Source organism: Pristis pectinata, chromosome 14, assembly GCF_009764475.1.
Source record: "Pristis pectinata isolate sPriPec2 chromosome 14, sPriPec2.1.pri, whole genome shotgun sequence".
Lineage (NCBI taxonomy): Eukaryota > Metazoa > Chordata > Chondrichthyes > Rhinopristiformes > Pristidae > Pristis > Pristis pectinata.
Window position 1 is genome coordinate 13,736,715 of NC_067418.1, and position 19,667 is coordinate 13,756,381.

Genomic DNA, 19,667 nt, shown 5'->3' on the forward strand with positions numbered 1-19,667 from the left:
AAGTTTTATTGGAAAAGTTTAAAACAAAGAAACAGTCACAGAGCACATGGCACTAGCTTTGATGAGCCGAGACAAAGGGAACTAAAGATAAGCTCGGGTCGGGGGAGGAGATCAAGAGAGTGATTAACAAAAAGCGACACCTTTTATACCTGAGATAAAAGATACTCCTTGCTAACAATAGTCCAATCAGGAAACCTATTAGATACTTGTGGCCAAACCAACCAATGAAAAAACCACATATTCACCTGATGAATGAACCAATAAGCTAGCAAGCGGCCATTCCTTGTGCATCCACTTGAGGTGTATTAAACACTATACGTGTTAAAAAATAATTAAAACAGTCAAATCCAACAACACTTACCATTGGTCACATAGCATGGAAACCCACCAAATCTATGCCAACCAGTGGGCACCCAATGACCAGTGAGCACCTACTGACCAGCGGGCCAGTTTATGTTCAACTTGATTTCACTCATGTCAAACATTCCCAGGTGACAATGATTAGTACCGATGAATTGAAGACAAATTACTCCACTGCAATATCTAAGAAGTATCAGTTCTCTTAACTATTGTGGGAATTGGATAATTGTTACTGGTCTGGGGGCTGCTTTCTCATCAAAAATACCTTAATGTCCAGGATCCACCTTCTTGCTCTCAGTGAAATCCTGGAGGAAAGGCAAAAAGTGTAAGGCAGGCAGCAAAGATAGTGACAAATTCCTGACAAGAGGTCTGCCCAGGTATCAAATTGAGGCCCAGCTTGGGCCAAAGCTAATTGTAGCCTGAATACTGAAAACTCTTTCCAACCCAATCTGAAACTGTGATTTTTCTTCGTCTCCCTGCATATAGCCTCCCCACTCTCTCTCTCCCCCCCCCCCCCAATGGTCCCCCACTAACGGTCTCCTGCTCTCTTTCATGTACACATTCCTTCCTTTCTCTGTATGCCAGCTTCTTTCTCTATCTACTTTCTCTCTTTTTTTTCTCTCTGTTTCCTTCTTTCTTTATCTCTCTCTCTATCCCTCTCCATCTCTGCAGAGATTCACCAGGATATTGCCTGGATTGGGTAACCATTTCACCCAATGATCATTTTTAAGGGGAAGAATCTTTTGATTATCAGACTGGGATTGCATATCTTGCCCTCTCCTGGATTAGTTTGAAGTAGTTTCATCAAACTGTCTGCTGTCTGCTTGCCATTTATCATATTTCTAGAAAATGCCTCTCAATTGACTGAAAGGCCTAATTTTCTTCAGTTTTCCCTTGTAACCTCATCTGTTTTTGCTAGGCTCATGCATCTGGTATTTAAAAAATGGAGTGGCAATCATGTAACATCTTGCACAACCCTAGGATATCCCGAAGTTTCACATTTTATCCCATAAATTCCTTACATAGAGCTGCTTTTACATTTATACGTATACATTTTTACATTTATGGCGTCGTGTATAGCACGATGCTATTACAGTGCCAGCGATCGGGGTTCGATTCCCGTCGCTGTCTGTAAGGAGTTTGTACGTTTTCCCGTGTCTGCGTGGGTTTCCGCCGGGTGCTCTGGTTTCCTCCCACATTCCAAAGACGTACGGGTAGGTTAACATGGGTTTAAAAAAATGGGCGGCACAGACTCTTTGGGCCGGAAGGGCCTGTTACCACGCTGTAAATAAAATTAAAAAAATAAAAAAGATGTTCAGGATCTCTTCATTGTCAAGCTGAACATTTCCGTGAATGTGCTTTCATTAGAGTAAGGCAAAGTGTGTCTCAAAATTACTATTTAGAGAGGTTTTATTGGTGCCTTTGAATCTGCAGCCTTTCCAAGGCAAGAATATTAATAGCAAAAAGTACAGACTGTAAATGAGAGCTCTGGGTGACCACTAGACCCACATTTGCTGCAATCTGCAATTATGCTATCACAGTTTTCAATTTGATCTTTTAAGAGAGCCTCAAATGTTAATGTTGCTTTTACTATTGAGACTGTATCCGCGCTAGCTGTGCATGCCTCAAGCTGTCCCAGGGAGACAACAGCAGTGTGTTGTAGCTCAGCCAACCCTTCCTGCCTGTTCATGCGTGGAACTCATCCCAAATGGAAAGATGTCCTTATTGTAAGGTCATCTGAGAGCCGTATGTGTGAAATTGTTTGGCCAGAGGACATTTGAAAAGCCTCATTATTCAGTGGAGGCCCAGATGTTTCCGCAGCTGCATTTCAGTGGGGAGAAAGGAGATATTGAGATTTGTTCTCCAGCCAAGAGCACTTGACAGAGGAATGCAAAACAACAGGGGTATCTTTGTGCCTGGATATCTGCATGGCTATTGTTTGAAGAATCAGAAAACAAACAAAGTGATTACTAGACCAAAGTTTGCACTTAAAGTAGCAATGCTTTCAAGATTGCTTCCCATCAATGCTTTTGCATTGAAGATTGAGTATCCACTGGTAGTAGGTGGTCATTTGTAACTTTAAGTCACTCTTTTCTTTGTAAATGATTTTCTTTCTGAACTCCAGTTTAACAGTTTACCACTCATTGCTGAACAGTGGCAGTGTCTCTGGCACAGAGTCCGACCCTGTGGCTCAGAAGGGTAGGGAAGGAGAGAGGAGGGCAATAGTGATAGTTCAGTGGGCAGACAGGCGATTCTGTGGGCTCAGGAGAGAAACTCATAAGGTAGTTTGCCTCCCAGGTGCCAGGGTCCAGGATGTTTCAGATGGGGTGGTGGTGGAGGCAGATACATTGGACAGGTTTAAGAGCTTGTTGGATAGGCATATGGAGGAATGTGAGATGGAGGGATATGCGGGAGGAAAGGGTTAGGTAGTGTGAGGGTGGTTTGATGGACGGCACAACATGGTGGGCCGAAGGGCCTGTTTTGTGCTGTATGGTTCTATGGTTATGGCGTCCAAGATATCCTGCAGAGGGAGGGAAAACAGCCAGAGGTCGTGGTACATATTGGTACTAACGACATAGGTAGGAAAAGGGATGAGGTCTTGAAAAATGACTACAGGGAGTTAGGAAGGAAGTTGAGAAACAGGACCTCTAAGGTAGTAATTTCAGGATTACTGCCTGTGCCAAGTGACAGTGGGTATAGGAATAGAATGAGGAGGAGGTTAAATGCGTGGCTGAGGGATTGGAGTAAGGAGCAGGGATTCAGATTTCTGGATCATTGGGGCCTCTTTTGGGGCAGATATGACCTGTACAAAGAGGACGGGTTGCACTTGAATCCCAGGGGGACCAATATCCTGGCAGGGAGGTTTGCTAAGGCTACTGGGGGGAGTTTAAACTAGATTTGTTGGGGGGGTGGGATCCGAACTGGAGAGACTGGGGAAGAGGTGGTTGGCTCTCAAATAGAGAAAGCTAATAGTAGGTATGAGAGGGAGGATAGGCAGGTGATAGAGAAGGGACGTGCTCAGACCGGTTTGAGATGTGTCTATTTTAATGCAAGGAGTATAGTGAACAAGGTGGATGAGCTTAGAGTTTGGAGAAATACTTGAAGCTACGACGTGGTGGCCATTACAGAGACTTGGATGGCCCTGGGACTGGAATGGTTGCTTCAAGTGCCGGGTTTTAGATGTTTCAGAAAGGACAGGGAGGGAGGCAAAAGAGGTGGGGAGTGGCACTGTTGATCAGAGGTAATGTCACGGCTGTGGAAAAGGTGGACATCATGGAGGGACTGTCTACGAAGTCTCTGTGGGTGGAGGTTAGGAACAGGAAAGGGTCAATAACTTGGTGTTTTTTATAGGCTGCCCAATAGTAACAGGGATATTGAGGAGCAGATAGGGAAGCAGATCCTAGAAAAGTGTGATAATAACAGAGTTGTTGTGATGGGAGATTTTAATTTACCAAACATCGATTGGCATCTCCAGACAGTGAGGGGTTTGGATGGGGTGGAGTTTGTTAAGTGTTTTCAGGAAGCATTCTTGACACAATATGTGGATAGGCCTACAAGAGGAGAGGCTGTGCTTGATTTGGTATTGGGAAATGAACCTGGTCAGGTGTCAGACCTCTCAGTGGGTGAGCATTTTGGTGATAGTGATCATAATTCTATCTCCTTTACGATAGCAGTGGAGAGAGATAGGAACAGACAGACTAGAAAGGCGTTTACTTGGAGTAAAGGGAATTATGAGGCTCTCAGGAAGGAAATTGGAAGATTAAATTGGGAACAGATGTTCTCAGGAAAAAGTATGGAAGAAATGTGGCAAATATTCAGGGGATATTTGTGTGGAGTTCTGCATAGGCATGTTCTGATGAGACAGGGGAGTCACAAGAGGATACAAGAACCGTGGTGTACAAAGGCTATAATAAATCTAGTCAAAAGGAAAAGAAAAGCTTACAAAAGGTACAGAGAGCTAGGTAATGTTAGAGATCTGGAAGAGTATAAGGCTAACAGGAAGGAGTTTAAGAAGGAAATTAGGAGAGCCAGGAGGGGACATGAGAAGCCCTTGGTGGGCAGGATTAAGGAAAACCCCAAGGCATTCTCCAAGTATGTGAAGAGCAAGAGGATAAGATGCAAAAGAATAGGGCCTATCAAGTGCAGCAGTGGGAAAGTGTGTATGGATCCGGAAGAAATAGCGGAGGTATTTAATGAATACTTTACGTCAGTATTCACTACGGAAAAAGATCTGGGGGATTGTAGTGTGGACTTGCAGCAGGCTGAAAAGCTTGAGCATGTAGATATTAGGAAAGAGGAAGTGCTGGAACTTTTGGAAAGCATCAAGTTGGATAAGTCGCTGGGGCCAGATGAGATGTACCCCAGGCTGCTGTGGGAGGCAAGGGACGAGATTGCGGAGCCTCTAACGATGATCTTTGCATCATTGATGGAGACGGGAGAGGTTCCAGAAGATTGGAGGGTTGCGGATGTTGTTCCCTTATTCAAGAAAGGGAGTAGAGATAGCCCAGGAAATTATAGACCGGTGAGTCTTACCTCAGTGGTTGGTAAGCTGATGGAGAAGATCCTGAGAGGCAGGATTTATGAACATTTGGAAAGGTGTAATATGATTAGGAATAGTCAGCATGGCTTTGTCAAGGGCAGGTCCTGCCTTATGAGCCTAATTGAATTTTTTGGGGATGTGACTAAATACATCGATGGAGGGAAAACAGTAGATGTGGTGTATATGGATTTCAGCAAGGCATTTGATAAGGTACCCCATGCAAGGCTTATTGAGAAAGTAAGGAGGCATGGGATCCAAGGGGACATTCCAATGTGGATCCAGAACTGGCTGGCCCACAGAAGGCAAAGAGTGGTTGTTGAAGGGTCATATTATGCATGGAGGTCGGTGACCAGTGGTGTACCTCAGGGATCTGTTCTGGGACCCTTACTCTTTGTGATTTTTATAAACAACCTGGATGAGGAAGTGGAGGGATGGGTTAGTAAGTTTGCAGATGACACAAAGGTTGGATGTGTTGTGGATAGTATAGAGGGCTGTCAGAGGTTACAGTAGGACATAGATAGGATGCAAAGTTGGGCTGAGAAGTGGCAGATGCAGTTCAACCCAGATAAGTGTGAAGTGGTTCATTTTGGTAGGTCAAATATGATGGCAAAATATAGTATTAATGGTAGGACTCTTGGCAGTGTGGAGGATCAGAGGGATCTTGGGGTCGAATCCATAGGACGCTCAAAGCGGCTGCGCAGGTTGACTCTGTGGTTAAGAAGGCATATGGTGTATTGTCCTTCATCAATCGTGGAATTGAACTTAGGAGCCGGGAGGTATTGCTGCAGCTATATAGGACCCTGGTCAGACCCCATTTGGAGTACTGTGCTCACTTCTGGTCGCCTCACTACAGGAAGGATGTGGAAGCCATAGAAAGGGTGCAGAGGAGATTTACAAGGATGCTGCCTGGAATGCGGAGCATGCCTTATGAAAGCAGGTTGCGGGAACTCGGCCTTTTCTCCTTGGAGCGAAGGAGGATGAGGGGTACCTGATAGAGGTGTATAAGATGACGAGAGGCATTGATCGTGTGGATAGTCAGAGGCTTTTCCCCAGGGCTGAATTGGTGGCCACAAGAGGACATAGGTTTAAGGTGCTGGGGAGTAGATATAGGGGAGATGTCAGGGGTAAGTTTTTTACTCAGAGAGCGGTGAGTGTGTGGAATGGGCTGCCGGCAACGGTGGTGGAGGTGGATACGATAGGGTCTTTTAAGAGACTGTTGGATAGGTACATGGAGCTGAGAAAAATAGAGGGCTATAGGAAAGCCTAATAATTTCTAGGGTAGGGACATATTTGGCACAGCTTTGTGGGCCGAAGGGCTTGAAATGTACTGTAGGTTTTTCTATGTTTTCTATAACTATGTGTTACTCATCGAGCAGATTATTCTCCTCTGTTAACCATAAATGGGAGAGACACAAGTCACACAGCAGGTATCTATGGTTAACAGTATTTACAATTTGGGCAAGAATGGCATTAGCATCTAAAAGGTTTGGGGTAAAGGGAAGGGTTCCCAGTAATTCCATTAGTGTAATAGTTCAGAATGTTTCATCAAAAATATTTGAATATTTATGCACCTCCTTTCCTAATGTACCAAGACTTACCAAGATTATTGCTGCATTACTTTGTTCATTTATTCCTATCACCAAAATCATTCTGATTTTTTTGAAAGCATTATGCAATTTTCACTGTGTTAATTGTATTCATTTTGCTGATGTTGTCGGGGATCATGTTTCATGATCTCACTTTCAATGTTCACGTTGACATGCAGAATTACATGGTAATCTGGCCAATGTTTCTTTAACCATTTGATGATTGGGGTTGTACTGCTCATCTGAACTGATAGCCTTATATTTCAGAAGTAACATGTGCACTTTGGTAATTGTAAAGACCAGTCAATGCATTGAACAACTTGCCACATGAAACACTTCTAGAATGCACTGCCAGCAGTTACAGTGAGGAATCAGAGTGCTTGTGTAGGACAAGGCTTTTTACATGATTTATCATGCGTAAGAAGATGAACTGAGCTTGTTTTAATCCCTAAATTCTTTTCTCTTCAAGACTGAAATTGAAAAGCTGAAGGCTGAGAATGACCGACTGAAGTCTGAGACTCAAGGTACCTGCAGTCGGGCCCAGTCACAGCTTTCCATCTCTTCGTCCCCACGCCAATCACTCGGCCTTTCCCAGCACAGCCTTAACCTGACAGAGTCCAGCAGCCTTGGTAAGCAATTTAGAAAACATAAATTCTTTTTTATGGTGATTGCATCGAAGTATGAGTTACTGCAACCCCATTGCCTCACCCTTGATGGAGACCTTACTGAGCTCAAATCAAACCGTCTGCCGAAGACTATGAATTTGGTTGAGTTACTCTTCAACTTTCCATTGATTCAATTACATTACCGTAGGGTGGTGCTTGATTACTATACCATGGTCAGCTCTCTACACAGAAAGTTCAAAGTCATCTCACTGGATTGGCATGCCAAAGCAGCGAATTATTTTGATTCTGTATAACTTACATTTTAGTGAATTCAGATCAGAATATGGAAGTCATTGGCTGAGGCAGCTGAGTAATTGTGCCATTGAAACTGCAGCTGTAACACTGGGTCCATTTTTTGGTTGCCTTCCCAAAGGAAGGGTATACTTGGGCATGGAGAGAGTGCAACAAAGGTTCCCCAGGTTGATTCCTGGAATGGCAATAACATATAAAGAGAGATTAAGCGGATTAGGCTAATACACTCCAGGATTTAGAACCATAGGTAATCTCACTGAAAGGTAAAAACAATCTTACAATGTAGAATGTTTCCCCTGACTGAGATGTCTGCACCAGGGGTCACAACCACAAAGTAAGAGATTGTTCATTCAGGATTGAGATTGGAAAACATTTCTTCAACCAGCAGTTTGTGAATCTTTAGATTTCTCTGTCCAAGATGGTAGTGTAGATTCATTCACTGAGTATGTTCAGGACAGATTTTTTGATAGATTCTTTTGTTATGAAGAGAAATTAAATTTGGGATTAGGAGAATAGCACAGAGGTAGAAGGTCAGCCATGATCTTATTGAAGAATAGGACAGGCACGAGAACCCAGATAGCCTACTCCTGATTTGATCTAGCATTTCTATTTGCCCTGCTTCAGATTGCGTTACTATCTTTGCACCTTTCTGTTGTTTAGCACTGGTAGCTGCATTTATTATTACCATTTGTTGTTTACTCTGTATTTATTGTTTACTCTGTGAGCTTCATGCAAGCAAGGAATTTCATTGCACCCTGGTGTGTGTGACAATAAACTAAACTCAATCTTATACTCATGTTCCATTTCTAATTATTGTTACTCTTGAGCAGATATGCTACTTGATGACAATGCAGATGGCTCAACCCGGAAAGAAGGCAGACATGTGAAAATTGTCGTCTGCTTGCAAGAAGAGATGAGATGGAAGGAGGTATGTTCGAAGCTCCCAATTCCATTGTTGAATACACTCCTGGTAATATATAACTGTGATGTGACACTGTTTGGAAGAAGTGAACAACTTTGTTTGTGAAAACCCACATTCCAAAATTATATTGAAAGCCAAAACGGGAAAAAAATTAGCTTTTAGATCGTAATGGGCCATGCAGTTGTACTGAATGTGAACTGTTATTAATCATAGACTGGCTTGCCACAGTGCATTAGAAGACATTAAATGTCAGCCACTTATTGTGGGACTGGAGTCATTCATCATCTGTTTCAGATAGGAAAGGCCAGTTAACATTCCTGAAGGGCATTTATAAACCAGTTGGACTTTACACAATAATTTGGAAATTTCCTTCAGTGTCCATCCAGAAAACAACAAACTGATTTAATACAACTTTGGACAGTGAAGAAGCTTGTCTAAGATATAGATCAACTGTGAAAGTGGGCAAGGAATAGCAGGTGGACTTCAATTTGGATTAGTGTTAGGTGATGCATTTTGGGAAGTTAAACCCGGACAGGACATACACAGTAAATGGCAGGGCCCTGGGAGTGTTGTTGAATAGAGAGGCACTGATGCAATGGGTCAAAGGAATTGTTTCTATGTTGCACAGTTCTATGACAATTTGACAACTGGTTTGGATCCCATTAGTACTGTGACCTTTTCCTGCTGTTTCTGAGGTATATGAGTACTTCATGATTAAGATATTTCTTGCAGAATCCCATACTTATTTAAATGACAGTTCCTTAGACGTCACTTCTAGTATGTGATTCAGTCCTTTCTGATTTTATTGTCCTTCTGCAACATTAATTTCATGAATGGAGTAATCACAAGTTACACACAAATGTGCTAAACAATAGGTGGTTAAGCAACAGTTGTCACCACAGAGTTGGAAGATCCATAAAGATCCGGCAATTTCTTTCTGAGGTGATCAGCTGTAGCTTACCAGGTGTATCTGATATCCAGTAATCATGATGTCACCAACCAGATCCTGGATAGTATCAACTGAGTTCCCAGAATATTTGCTTTGCAGCAAAGTGCTGCTGTAGATGGACGAAATGCTACCTGGTGAAGCCACGAGATTGTGGGCAGACAAGATGAAGTGTTGTCCTCATTCAGAATGAGAATGAATATGAAGAGTGATTGCTGAATAAACTTTAGGTTCACTGCACATCTGTCTTTGCTATCCTTAACTGATCAGAGAACCTTTGATGGCGACATGGAATTCTGTGGGCACTTTTTATTGTCAGCCTTTCATAGAATTATAGAGCCAAACAGCAGAGAAACAGGCTCTTTGGCCCACTGAGCATGCTGACCATCAAGCACCCACTTACGCTAATCTTACAATGATCCAATTTTATATTCCCTGCCTGGCCATCAACTACCCTCCAGATTCTATTGCTCGCCAATGTACCAGCGGACAATTAGCCTACGAACACACACACCTTTGGGCTGCGGGAGGAACCAAGAGCACCAGGTGGAAACCTACACGGTAACAGGGAGAAAGTGCAATGTCTGCACAGATGGCACCAGAGATCAGGATTAAACCTGGGCTGCTGGAAATGTGGGGTTGTACCTCAACTGGCTGTGACGCTGTGCTGCCCTGTGTCTATGAGGATTCCCCTGTGTTTATGCTTAAATTCACCTCTTGGGTTCAGTTAATTTTATGTAACTCTAGCAAATTTCTATTTCTCACATTAACACAGGAATCTCGAATCCGACAGTATATAGTTGGCTGCATTGGCGTCAGTGGTAAGACAAAGTGGGATGTTTTGGATGGCGTGGTACGCCGACTATTTAAGGTAAGGCCTGAATGAAAATAAAATTAAAATATACAATATTTTGACTTGATAGAGGTGTACAAGATGATAAGAGGCATAGATCGAGTGGACAGTCAGAGACTTTTTCCCAGAGCAACAATGGCTCACACAAGGGGACATAACTGTAAGGTGATCGGAGGAAGATATAAGGGGGATGTCAGGGGTAAGTTTTTTTACACAGAGAGAGGTGGGTGTGCGGAACACACTGCTGAGAGGTTGTGGGGGCAGATACATTAGGGACATTTAAGACACTCTTAGAGAGACACATGAATGATAGAGAAATGGGGGGCTACGTGGGAGGGAAGGGTTAGGTAGATCTTGGAGCAGGATAAAATGTCGGCACAACATTGTGGGCCGAAGCGCCTGCACTCTGCTGTAATGTTCTATGTTCTAATAGCTAGTTCAGTGAATGAGGAAGAATTTTTTTTTAATTTGAGCATCTACATTGCAGTTAAATATGAAGCAGAATATTGGGGAGCAGTGTGGGGATAAAATTAGTCTTGATTGCTCTGCTTTGTTCTGTTAACTTGATGTCATTATATGGCAGTGCTTTAAAATTTGCCTACAGATTGCAGTTTCGCCTTTTGCATTCTTATGCTTTTGTGTTCTTTCCTCCTCTCTCAAGCTGTTGATTCCCTCAGGCACTGACTTCCTCTCACAGCATTTCAGAGCATGGCAGTAGGGCGTTCAGTCTGTTAGGACACCACAGCTGCGTTTGATAACGGAATGACTTGTATTTGTATACGGCTTTAAGAGCCTTGATTTATCCTGAAGCACTTTACAGCCAATTACAGACATTAGATGTACAGTCATTGTTTAAAAAAAAAGTAGAAAATATGGTAGCCTACATGCACACAACAAGCTCCCACAAGCAGCAGTATGATAATGAATAGAAAAGCTATTTTAAAGATGTTAGTCCAGGATAACCACTGCTCATCTTTAAAATAGCTTTATGAGATCTTTTCCATCCACCTGGCAGAGCATTTTATTTGCACCATCGACTGTGCACAATGCTGTATGTATCCCCCTGCCCCAGATTTTTTGAGTCCATTTCTCTGGAAAGGGACTTGAACCTGCAACCTTCTGACTCTGGCAAGAACTACAACAGCAGGTAATGGTGGCTCTGGTCCTCACTGACACCCACGCGTGTCAGCTTTTCTTGTTTGGTAGGCTAAGTTCTTGTCAGCTGGGAAAAGATCATAAATTAAAATTGCACTATTTTGTTGACATTACGATTATTCCTGATTACTAAAAGCAGTACTTTGGAAGGAGAATGCTGTAGAAGTTTATGATTGCTAAATGTTTGTGATGCAGCATCATTGTGTTGTGGCATAATGCCAATCTGAGAAATAGGGTCATGTTTTCAGATAAGATATGTTTATTAGTCACATGTACATTGAAACGCAGTGAAATGCCTCTTTTGCGTAGAGTGTTCTGGGGGTAGCCCGCAAGTGTCACCACACTTCCAGCGCCAACATAGCATGGCCACAACTTCCTAACCCATACATCTTTGGAATGTGGGAGGAAACCGGAACACCCGGAGGAAACCCACACAGACACGGGAAGAACATACAAACTCCTTACAGACAGTGGCCTGAATTGAACCTGGGTCGCTGGCACTGTAAAACGTTACGCTAACTGCTACACTACCGTGCCTGCCAAAATAAAGTCATTGAGAAATGCAGTTTTGTTACACTTATCCAAAAAAATTCCCTCCTTTTTATTGATTCTACCAGTACCAACCATAAAACTTTCTGCTCTAGTTCAGAATGCAAGCTCATTTGTTTTAACCTAGTTGTGCTATTTTTCTCAGGAGTATATTATCCATGTGGATCCAGTAAGCCAGTTGGGGCTGAACTCAGACAGTGTGCTGGGCTACAGCATAGGAGATATCATACGCACTAATAACGTGGACACGCCTGAATTGTTACCCTGTGGCTACTTAGTAGGAGAAAGCAACACAATCACCATGTCACTGAAAGGTATGAATATTATTTGTTTTGGAGGCTTCTGCCCTCTTATTGATTGTCAAGAAAGCAGATCTAGAAACAGAACCAAAGGGTCAATAATAACCCACAGAACAAAGCCCAGATTTATCGAATGGAGAATGAATAAATTGAAAAATACAGACCAGAAATGCATTGTGACCAAGAATTGCTGATTTCACTGAGAACCCCTCACTGGGTGAGAAATTGTACCACTCACAGTCCATTGATTCCTGTCTCCCCCTGCTGATTCTATTGAGCATTACCACACCTTTCTACATGAGAATTTCTGACTGCTGTGCATTCAGTGGTTTTGATTGATAGATTCAGAGATGTAGTACCAGAATTTTCTGAAAGCCTGCTCCTAAACAATGCAGTAAATATAGTGTAACACTGAATTTCTGTGTAACAAGGAATACTAGTGTATGTTTGAATAAGCTTCAAAACTCCAAGGAATAAAGGCCCAAGATATTTAGTCTCATGACATCCCTCTCATCCCAGGAATTAGCCTGGTGAATCTACTTTGTACTGCTTCCAAAGTTACCATATCATTGTTTAAGTAAGGAGACCAAAACTATGCACAGAATTCTTGGTACAATTGCAACAAAACCTCCCCTTTTTAAACTCCAACCCCTTTTCAATGAAGGACAAAATGCTGTTTGCCTTCTTAACTACTTGTTGGACATGTCAGTTACCTTTTGACATTCATGCACTAGAACACTTAGATCGCTCTGTACTCCATTCACTTTCAGTCTCTCTCCACTTAGGGAATAATCTGTCTGTTGATTTCTCTTACCAATGTGCATGACCTCACAGGAGTGAGGAAATTCTGATGCACCATAAAAACAGCACTTAAATCACTAAATGCAAAAAGATGATTGGTAGAAGGATGAGAGTGGAGTGGGATGAAAACTTTTGCACCCAAATGGTTGAGTGGCCAAGGTATTTTTTTTGCATTACAAAAGAGTAGAATGACTTACTGTTTGACAGAAGTTTTCAAGAACATTTCAAGAAATTCAACTTTTCATAATTGATCAATATCCAAACATGTGACTACATTACACATCCACAGGCGTTTTGAACTCTTGTAAACAATGCATGTTATTTTGAAATTATAATTACACTAGTTTTCAGAAGTGAGTATGGGAGGTATAAAATGTGACAGTGTGAAATGAGTAGTTAACACCTTCAGTCTGCCAAAGTTCAAAAGATTTGAAAATGTGAGTACTCTGAAGGGAGTGTACAAGTCACATGTCCTTGAGTTGTTCTTTAGAGCTTTTCTGGACCAGGAAATAGAAAGGGTGAATAGTTTATAATTGAAAAATGACAGTAACATTTTTTTTTAGAAGTTTGCTTTGGTTGGATTCTTCCATGACACTTGTTGATTCTATTGCTTCATGCAGGGTTGTCGGAGCACAGCTTTGATTCTCTCGTCTTTGAGACACTAATTCCAAAGCCTATGCTGCAGCGTTATGTCTCCCTGCTGACGGACCACCGCCGTATCATTCTGTCAGGACCAAGTGGGACTGGGAAAACCTTCCTGGCCAACCGGCTCGCTGAGTACATGGTGCTCAGGGAAGGTAGAGAACTTGCAGATGGAGTCATCGCAACCTTTAATGTGGATCACAAGTCCAGCAAGGTGAGGAAACAGACAAGTACTGTGGGTTGTTTGGAGCAAGGGAATCTAGTGACAAGGGTGATATTTACATCATAATAACAGACCATGAAATCATACTGGTCGGTGCCAGTGCCAACGCTTCACACAAGCCTCTGTCCCCTTTTATTCATTATCAATAGTTTAAGACTTGCTTATATATGCAAGTGTCTTTTTTACCTCAGGCCTATCAAACTCTGTCATAACTTTAGCCACCCTTTAAGTTCTGCTTTCCACTGAAAGATCCCCCAGCCTATACAATCTTGCCTGAGGAATAAAATTCTGTTGTTTTTGCACCATTTTTGTAAAATTCCAGTGCCACAATAGGCTTGTTGTAATAAAGGTATCCAAATGGCATAATTCTCATCCAGAATGGAATTTAAGGATGTGTGGTTACCTCTTAAGTCAGCAATGAAATATTTATTGGAAACATTCATGCTTCTGTCAGTTTGGTAGCCACTGCAGAGCAAATCTTTGGCCTTTTGTTTCACTGAAGGGATTTACCACCAGTTACATACCAGCCCTAAGTCACATAATGGCCATTATGGGTGGAGACAGGTCATGTGGGAATGGAGTACTACACTCCAGCTGCTTTCTATCCTCACCAATTTTCCAACTGGAACAACAACCACAGCTAACATACTGTAGAGTGTTATCACATTCCACTTCTTCATGGGTTGGGATCAGCTAACTTGGTACAATACATAAATTAACCTAGTAACTCTGGTTAGTATGGAAGTGCTGTGTATTGAACCAACGAAGAAGCATCTTATTGTTACACTAAACCTATTTTTAACAAACAATAATGATCACTGAAAATATCTGATTCCAGGCCAGGGAAAGTGGAAAGCAGGAGACATTTTGAAGACCATAAATCATTGTTGCCCACTTAAAGCCATGATGACATCATAAAATTTAAGTCGCTTTCTCCTCTTGAGGCTGTGCTTGCTAATTTGCACCATTATTTCTCATACTTTGAAAGATCTTGTGGACTGCAATAATTATTAATGTGCTTGTAGCAAATTAAGGATTTCCTGATTAGATAGATATCTTTATTAGTCACAGGTACATCAAAACACACAGTGAAATACATCTTTTGCGTAGAGTGTTCTGGGGGCAGCCCTCAAGTGTCGCCACGCTTCCGGCGCCAACATAGCATGCCCACAACTTCCAAACCCGTACGTCTTTGGAATGTGAGATGTTACAAATAACACTCTCACACGCTAAAAGATGAACTCTTGAACCTTGATCTTTCAGTATACCTCATTGTGGCCCTTGCACTTTATTTGTCTTCCTGCACTGCCCTTTCTCTGTAACTGCAACACTACATTCTGCATTCTGTTTTTCCTTTTTACGACCTTGATGTATTAATGTATGGCATAATCTGTCTGGATGGCACGCAAACAAGCTTTTCACTGTATCTCGGTATATGTGACAATAATAAACCAATTTCAATAACAGGGAAACCCAAACTGTAGTCTTCAATTGCAAGTACAGGCACTCCCTGGGTTACATAACGGTTCCATTCCCGAGAAATGACTGTTAAATTATTTATCTATAAGTCAGAAACGAACAATTTCTCAGTCGGGGAAAACAAGTGGGTAACGGAAATAACAGCAGAAGGTCACTCATTTGCAGCCAGTCACCGCAGATATACAGCCAGAGTGCCAGCAGAGGCAACAAAATTCCAACAAGACATTTCTTTTTAATCAAGCCACAGTTTAAACACTTAGATGTTTGCCCATACAGATATTTTCAGCATAAATTATTCAATATTATTTTAAGTTTTGAAGACTCTATGACAAACATCTATGATCGGGTGCAGTTGACAGGTTTGTTTTCATGGAGACACAAGGGACTGCAGATGCTGGAATATGGAGCAATACACAAAAAGCTGGAGGAGCTTAGCCGGTCTGGTCCCGATGAAAGGTCCTGACCCGAAATGTCGACTGTCCATTTCCCTCCTTGGATGCTGTCTGACCTGCTGTGTTCCTCCAGCTTTTTGTGTGTTGTTTTCATGGAGACATTGTTTGTTTGTACATATTTGAAGCTCTGTGGGAGAACTTGCATAAAGTCAGATTTCCATCCGTAACCTGGGCAATCAATTGGTATTTGTAATAAAACAGTAAATGCTGGAGAAATCGACGACATCTTCTGCGGAACTTCTTCACTCAGAGGGTGGTGCGAGTGTGGAATGAGCTGTCAGCGGAAGGGGTAGATGCAGATTCACTTGTAACATTTAAGAGAGGTTTGGATAGGTACATGGGTGGGAGGGGTTTGGAGGGCTATGATACGGGTGCAGGTAGATGGAACAAGGCAGAAGATCAGGTCAGCATGGAGTAGATGGGCCGAAGGGCCTGTTTCTATGCTGTAGTACTCCATGACTCTATTTGTAGAGTGACATAGAATTAACATCTCAGATTGATGACTTTCACTGAATGTAAACTTTCTTCCTCCACAGACACTGCCAGACATCTTGAATGTTTCCAATATGTTCTCAGCATCTGTTGTATTTAGCTTTTGAGGTAGATGTCTATATTGTGCAGTCATTTCAACTGTGCAGACTGATAAATCGGGTCTTCTTGTTCTTCAGGAGCTCCGTCAGTATCTTTCAAACCTTGCAGATCAATGCAATAGTGAAACCAATGCGGTGGACATGCCCAGTGTGATCATCTTGGACAATTTGCATCATGTTGGCTCCCTTGGCGAGATCTTCAATGGCCTCTTGAACTGCAAGTACCATAAATGGTAATGGCATTTCTTTTTGATTATGGTCCAGTGCCACTTAGCTAAGTGTGGTAATTCAGGCTGCAGCACCATTCCCCTGGCACTGGACTCTCTCCTACATAGCGGAAATCTGGCAGTGAATGTTAGCAGTGTATCACAACCGATCGTGTCTGTTGCTCAGTCCACAGTACCCTTCTCTGGAGTCAAGTCACAGGCTAATTTTCGTTTTCCCCACTCTTTTGATCAAGCTGCACCCTATAGTTGTGTGTAGGTGCCCATAAATATTGGATAAGCTAGTGAAGAATATAATAGAAGGTGGCAAGCCAATTGTGGAGACAATCCAAGGTTATAATTGGACAAGCAACATGAGGTTTCTCAGCCCTTCACAGTGCCGCCTGACTGAGTGAGCTAAATGCCCAAAGTCAGCAGAGGAAGAACAATGTGTTCTGTATTTAATAAACTTGGCATGGAAAAATTTTCCAGAGTTCTGGTACTTACAAGAAATTTTTTAACCAAAATTAAAAGAGCAAGCTTGGATTTATAAGTACCTTTCATGACGTGTAATGTCCTAATGTCCCAGCCAGTGAAACACTTTCCAGACTTGGTCATTGTGGTTCTGTGGGCTACACAGTAACTAACTTGCAGACAGCAAAGGAACCACTGACAACCAGGAAATATTTGATCAATTTATCAGTGGTTTTGATTCAGAGAGATGTCAGATAGATCAAGGGACTCACTTTCAGATTGTGCTGTGGGAGGTGCCTGAGCTGCAGGAAAGGCCTTGGTTTTTCTCAATGTGAGCATTGCTGGCAAGGCTGGACTTAAATGCTTCATCAGCTACCCTCAAAACGACGCTGGACATTAGTTTTGTTTGTGTGGTCTTTTTGGTGTTTGTCTCAGGAATAGGTCTACAACTGAATAGTGTCATGCACAGGGCAGATAATGATAGTTAATCTCCTTTATTCTTGAAGGACATTAGTGAACCAATTCAGTATCTTTTTTGCAGTAGCTTGACAACCTCTTGGTAAATATTGCTGATACCTGGTTTTTCATATTCTAGACCTTTTGAACCGAATTCTAATGTAACCGAATTAGTATAATTTACTAATACTGAAAAATATTTTTTTTCAGCCCTTACATTATTGGCACAATGAACCAGGCTACATCTTCCACTCCCAATCTCCAACTTCATCATAACTTCAGGTACTGTCTAAACAGGTTTCCTCCTGGAACTTGTCCATGTTTGAGAAGCCTCCACATTTCTATTTCTTATGTACAATTAAAATCAGCTTTAAGCTTTTTTTTAAGCAGCTGTTATAATGATCTACCTTTTAGTATCCAGATGGTCTTTTTGAAGCCTATCATGTTGATTGAAGATATTAATAGCAATTAATTGTCTAGAGGTGCTTCAGACTTTGGGTCATCGTTACTGGATTTTGGTAACTCAGTGTGGTGAATCAAATAGACTGTTATGTTTTGGCATTAGTTATAATATGGTTATAATTAATGATATTTTTCAATGTCACCAGTCCAAACTTGTGGTCAGTGACCAAACAACAACACTTACCCCTGACTATGAAGCACATTCCCCACAACGTCTGGTAACTTTGGGTTGAGAACTTGTCCTTTGCCAGTGACATGCATCTTATCATGCATCAGCTCAAGGTAGACCCCTGATGTCTGGAAGCTATGATGTTATCGAGCTCACTGAGTGGCCAGTCACAAAGAATTCTCACAGAAGTATCGTGCATAATTAAATTTTTTTAAGCATTTATACAAAGTGCACAATGAACATCAGAGCATTAGTGATTAAAATGGAAGCTGAAACAAACATTTAAAAAAGTTATTTTTAAATCCCACATTTTTAAATATTCTTGTGAGAGGATTAAAATATACAAACATAAGATTGAGTTTTTGGAGCCAGATACTAGCAGTGAATCTGGTTTAACACATCATTAAAAGCTCATTTGAACCTCACAACAAAGCCCAAGATAGCCAGGATATTTTACCACATTACTCGTTTATGAAAGCACATACCCACCTTTAGGATTTCCCTTGATTCTTGTGAAGAACAATCCAAACAATGTGTGGAAGGCAAATGAGTCATTAACAAAAAATTCATGATTTCCATGTTACTCTGTTTCCTCTTGTGTCAAAATCCTGATGGTTGCTGTCATCTTCAGAGTAGTAATGGCAGACACCATTACTGTTGCAAAATCTGAGTCAATGAATATCTATAGATAACTTTGTTTCAGGTAGCTAGTGGATTCAATGATGGGTGGATTGCACACAGTCTGCACATAGTTCAAGGTTACATGGAGTTTTTTGGTGTTATTCTTCTTTGTGTTACATATTTCACATGCCTTGCCCCAAAGACTTCATGAATGAGCAGTGGATGATGTTTCAAAGAAGGCTACCACTATAATATCTGGATCAGGCAGTCAGGGTCTTGAAGCTAATAAGTGGAATTGACTGATTAATGCCACATCCCAAAAATCGAAAACTCAAAATTAATTTTAATTGTTGCATCAGGAATTTTGGGTCACTTAAGCTTTTCTTTTGTCTGTTACAGGTGGGTCCTGTGTGCTAATCACACTGAGCCAGTTAAAGGTTTCTTAGGCCGCTACCTTCGTCGGAAACTGATAGAAACTGAGATTAGTACGAGAACACGAAACACTGAACTAGTCAGGATCATTGACTGGGTCCCCAAGGTCTGGCACCACTTGAACAGATTCCTGGAGGCTCACAGCTCATCTGATGTTACCATTGGTAATTATACCATAACAGAATTTCAAAAATTAATTTTTTTGGTATCATCCTGATCTTATGTTCTCCCTGAAGATTTCCAAATTAAAACCAGATGTCATACAAAAACATTTTAAAGGTAGGAATATCTTTACCTAAAACCATAGATAATAAAAAGAATACCAAAGGCAGGTAATTCACTTTTCACTAAGGGAGAATTGTTAATTGGCATCAAAAAACAAACAGATGGAGGAACTCAGCAGGTCAGGCAGCATCTGTAGAGGGAAATGAACAGTCAATATTTTGGGTCAAGATCCTTCATCTGGACTGAAGGATGGAGGGGAAATAGCCAGTATAAAAAGGTGAGGAGCAAGAGCTGACAGGTGATAGGTGGAT

At 41.7% G+C, this 19,667-nt stretch overlaps 1 protein-coding gene across 5 annotated transcripts in view; it reads left to right on the forward strand.

Annotated features, from left to right (window-relative positions):
• nav2a (neuron navigator 2a) overlaps positions 1–19,667 on the forward strand; it is a 755,574-nt gene that overhangs the window by 726,987 nt on the left and 8,920 nt on the right. For all 5 annotated transcript variants that reach the window (XM_052028895.1, XM_052028896.1, XM_052028899.1 and 2 more), the window contains 8 exons: positions 6,956–7,115; positions 8,234–8,331; positions 10,047–10,142; positions 11,974–12,142; positions 13,549–13,784; positions 16,393–16,547; positions 17,658–17,729; positions 19,099–19,295. In XM_052028895.1, the coding sequence (XP_051884855.1) occupies positions 6,956–7,115; positions 8,234–8,331; positions 10,047–10,142; positions 11,974–12,142; positions 13,549–13,784; positions 16,393–16,547; positions 17,658–17,729; positions 19,099–19,295 (1,183 nt within the window). The remainder of the gene's footprint in view (positions 1–6,955; positions 7,116–8,233; positions 8,332–10,046; positions 10,143–11,973; positions 12,143–13,548; positions 13,785–16,392; positions 16,548–17,657; positions 17,730–19,098; positions 19,296–19,667) is intronic.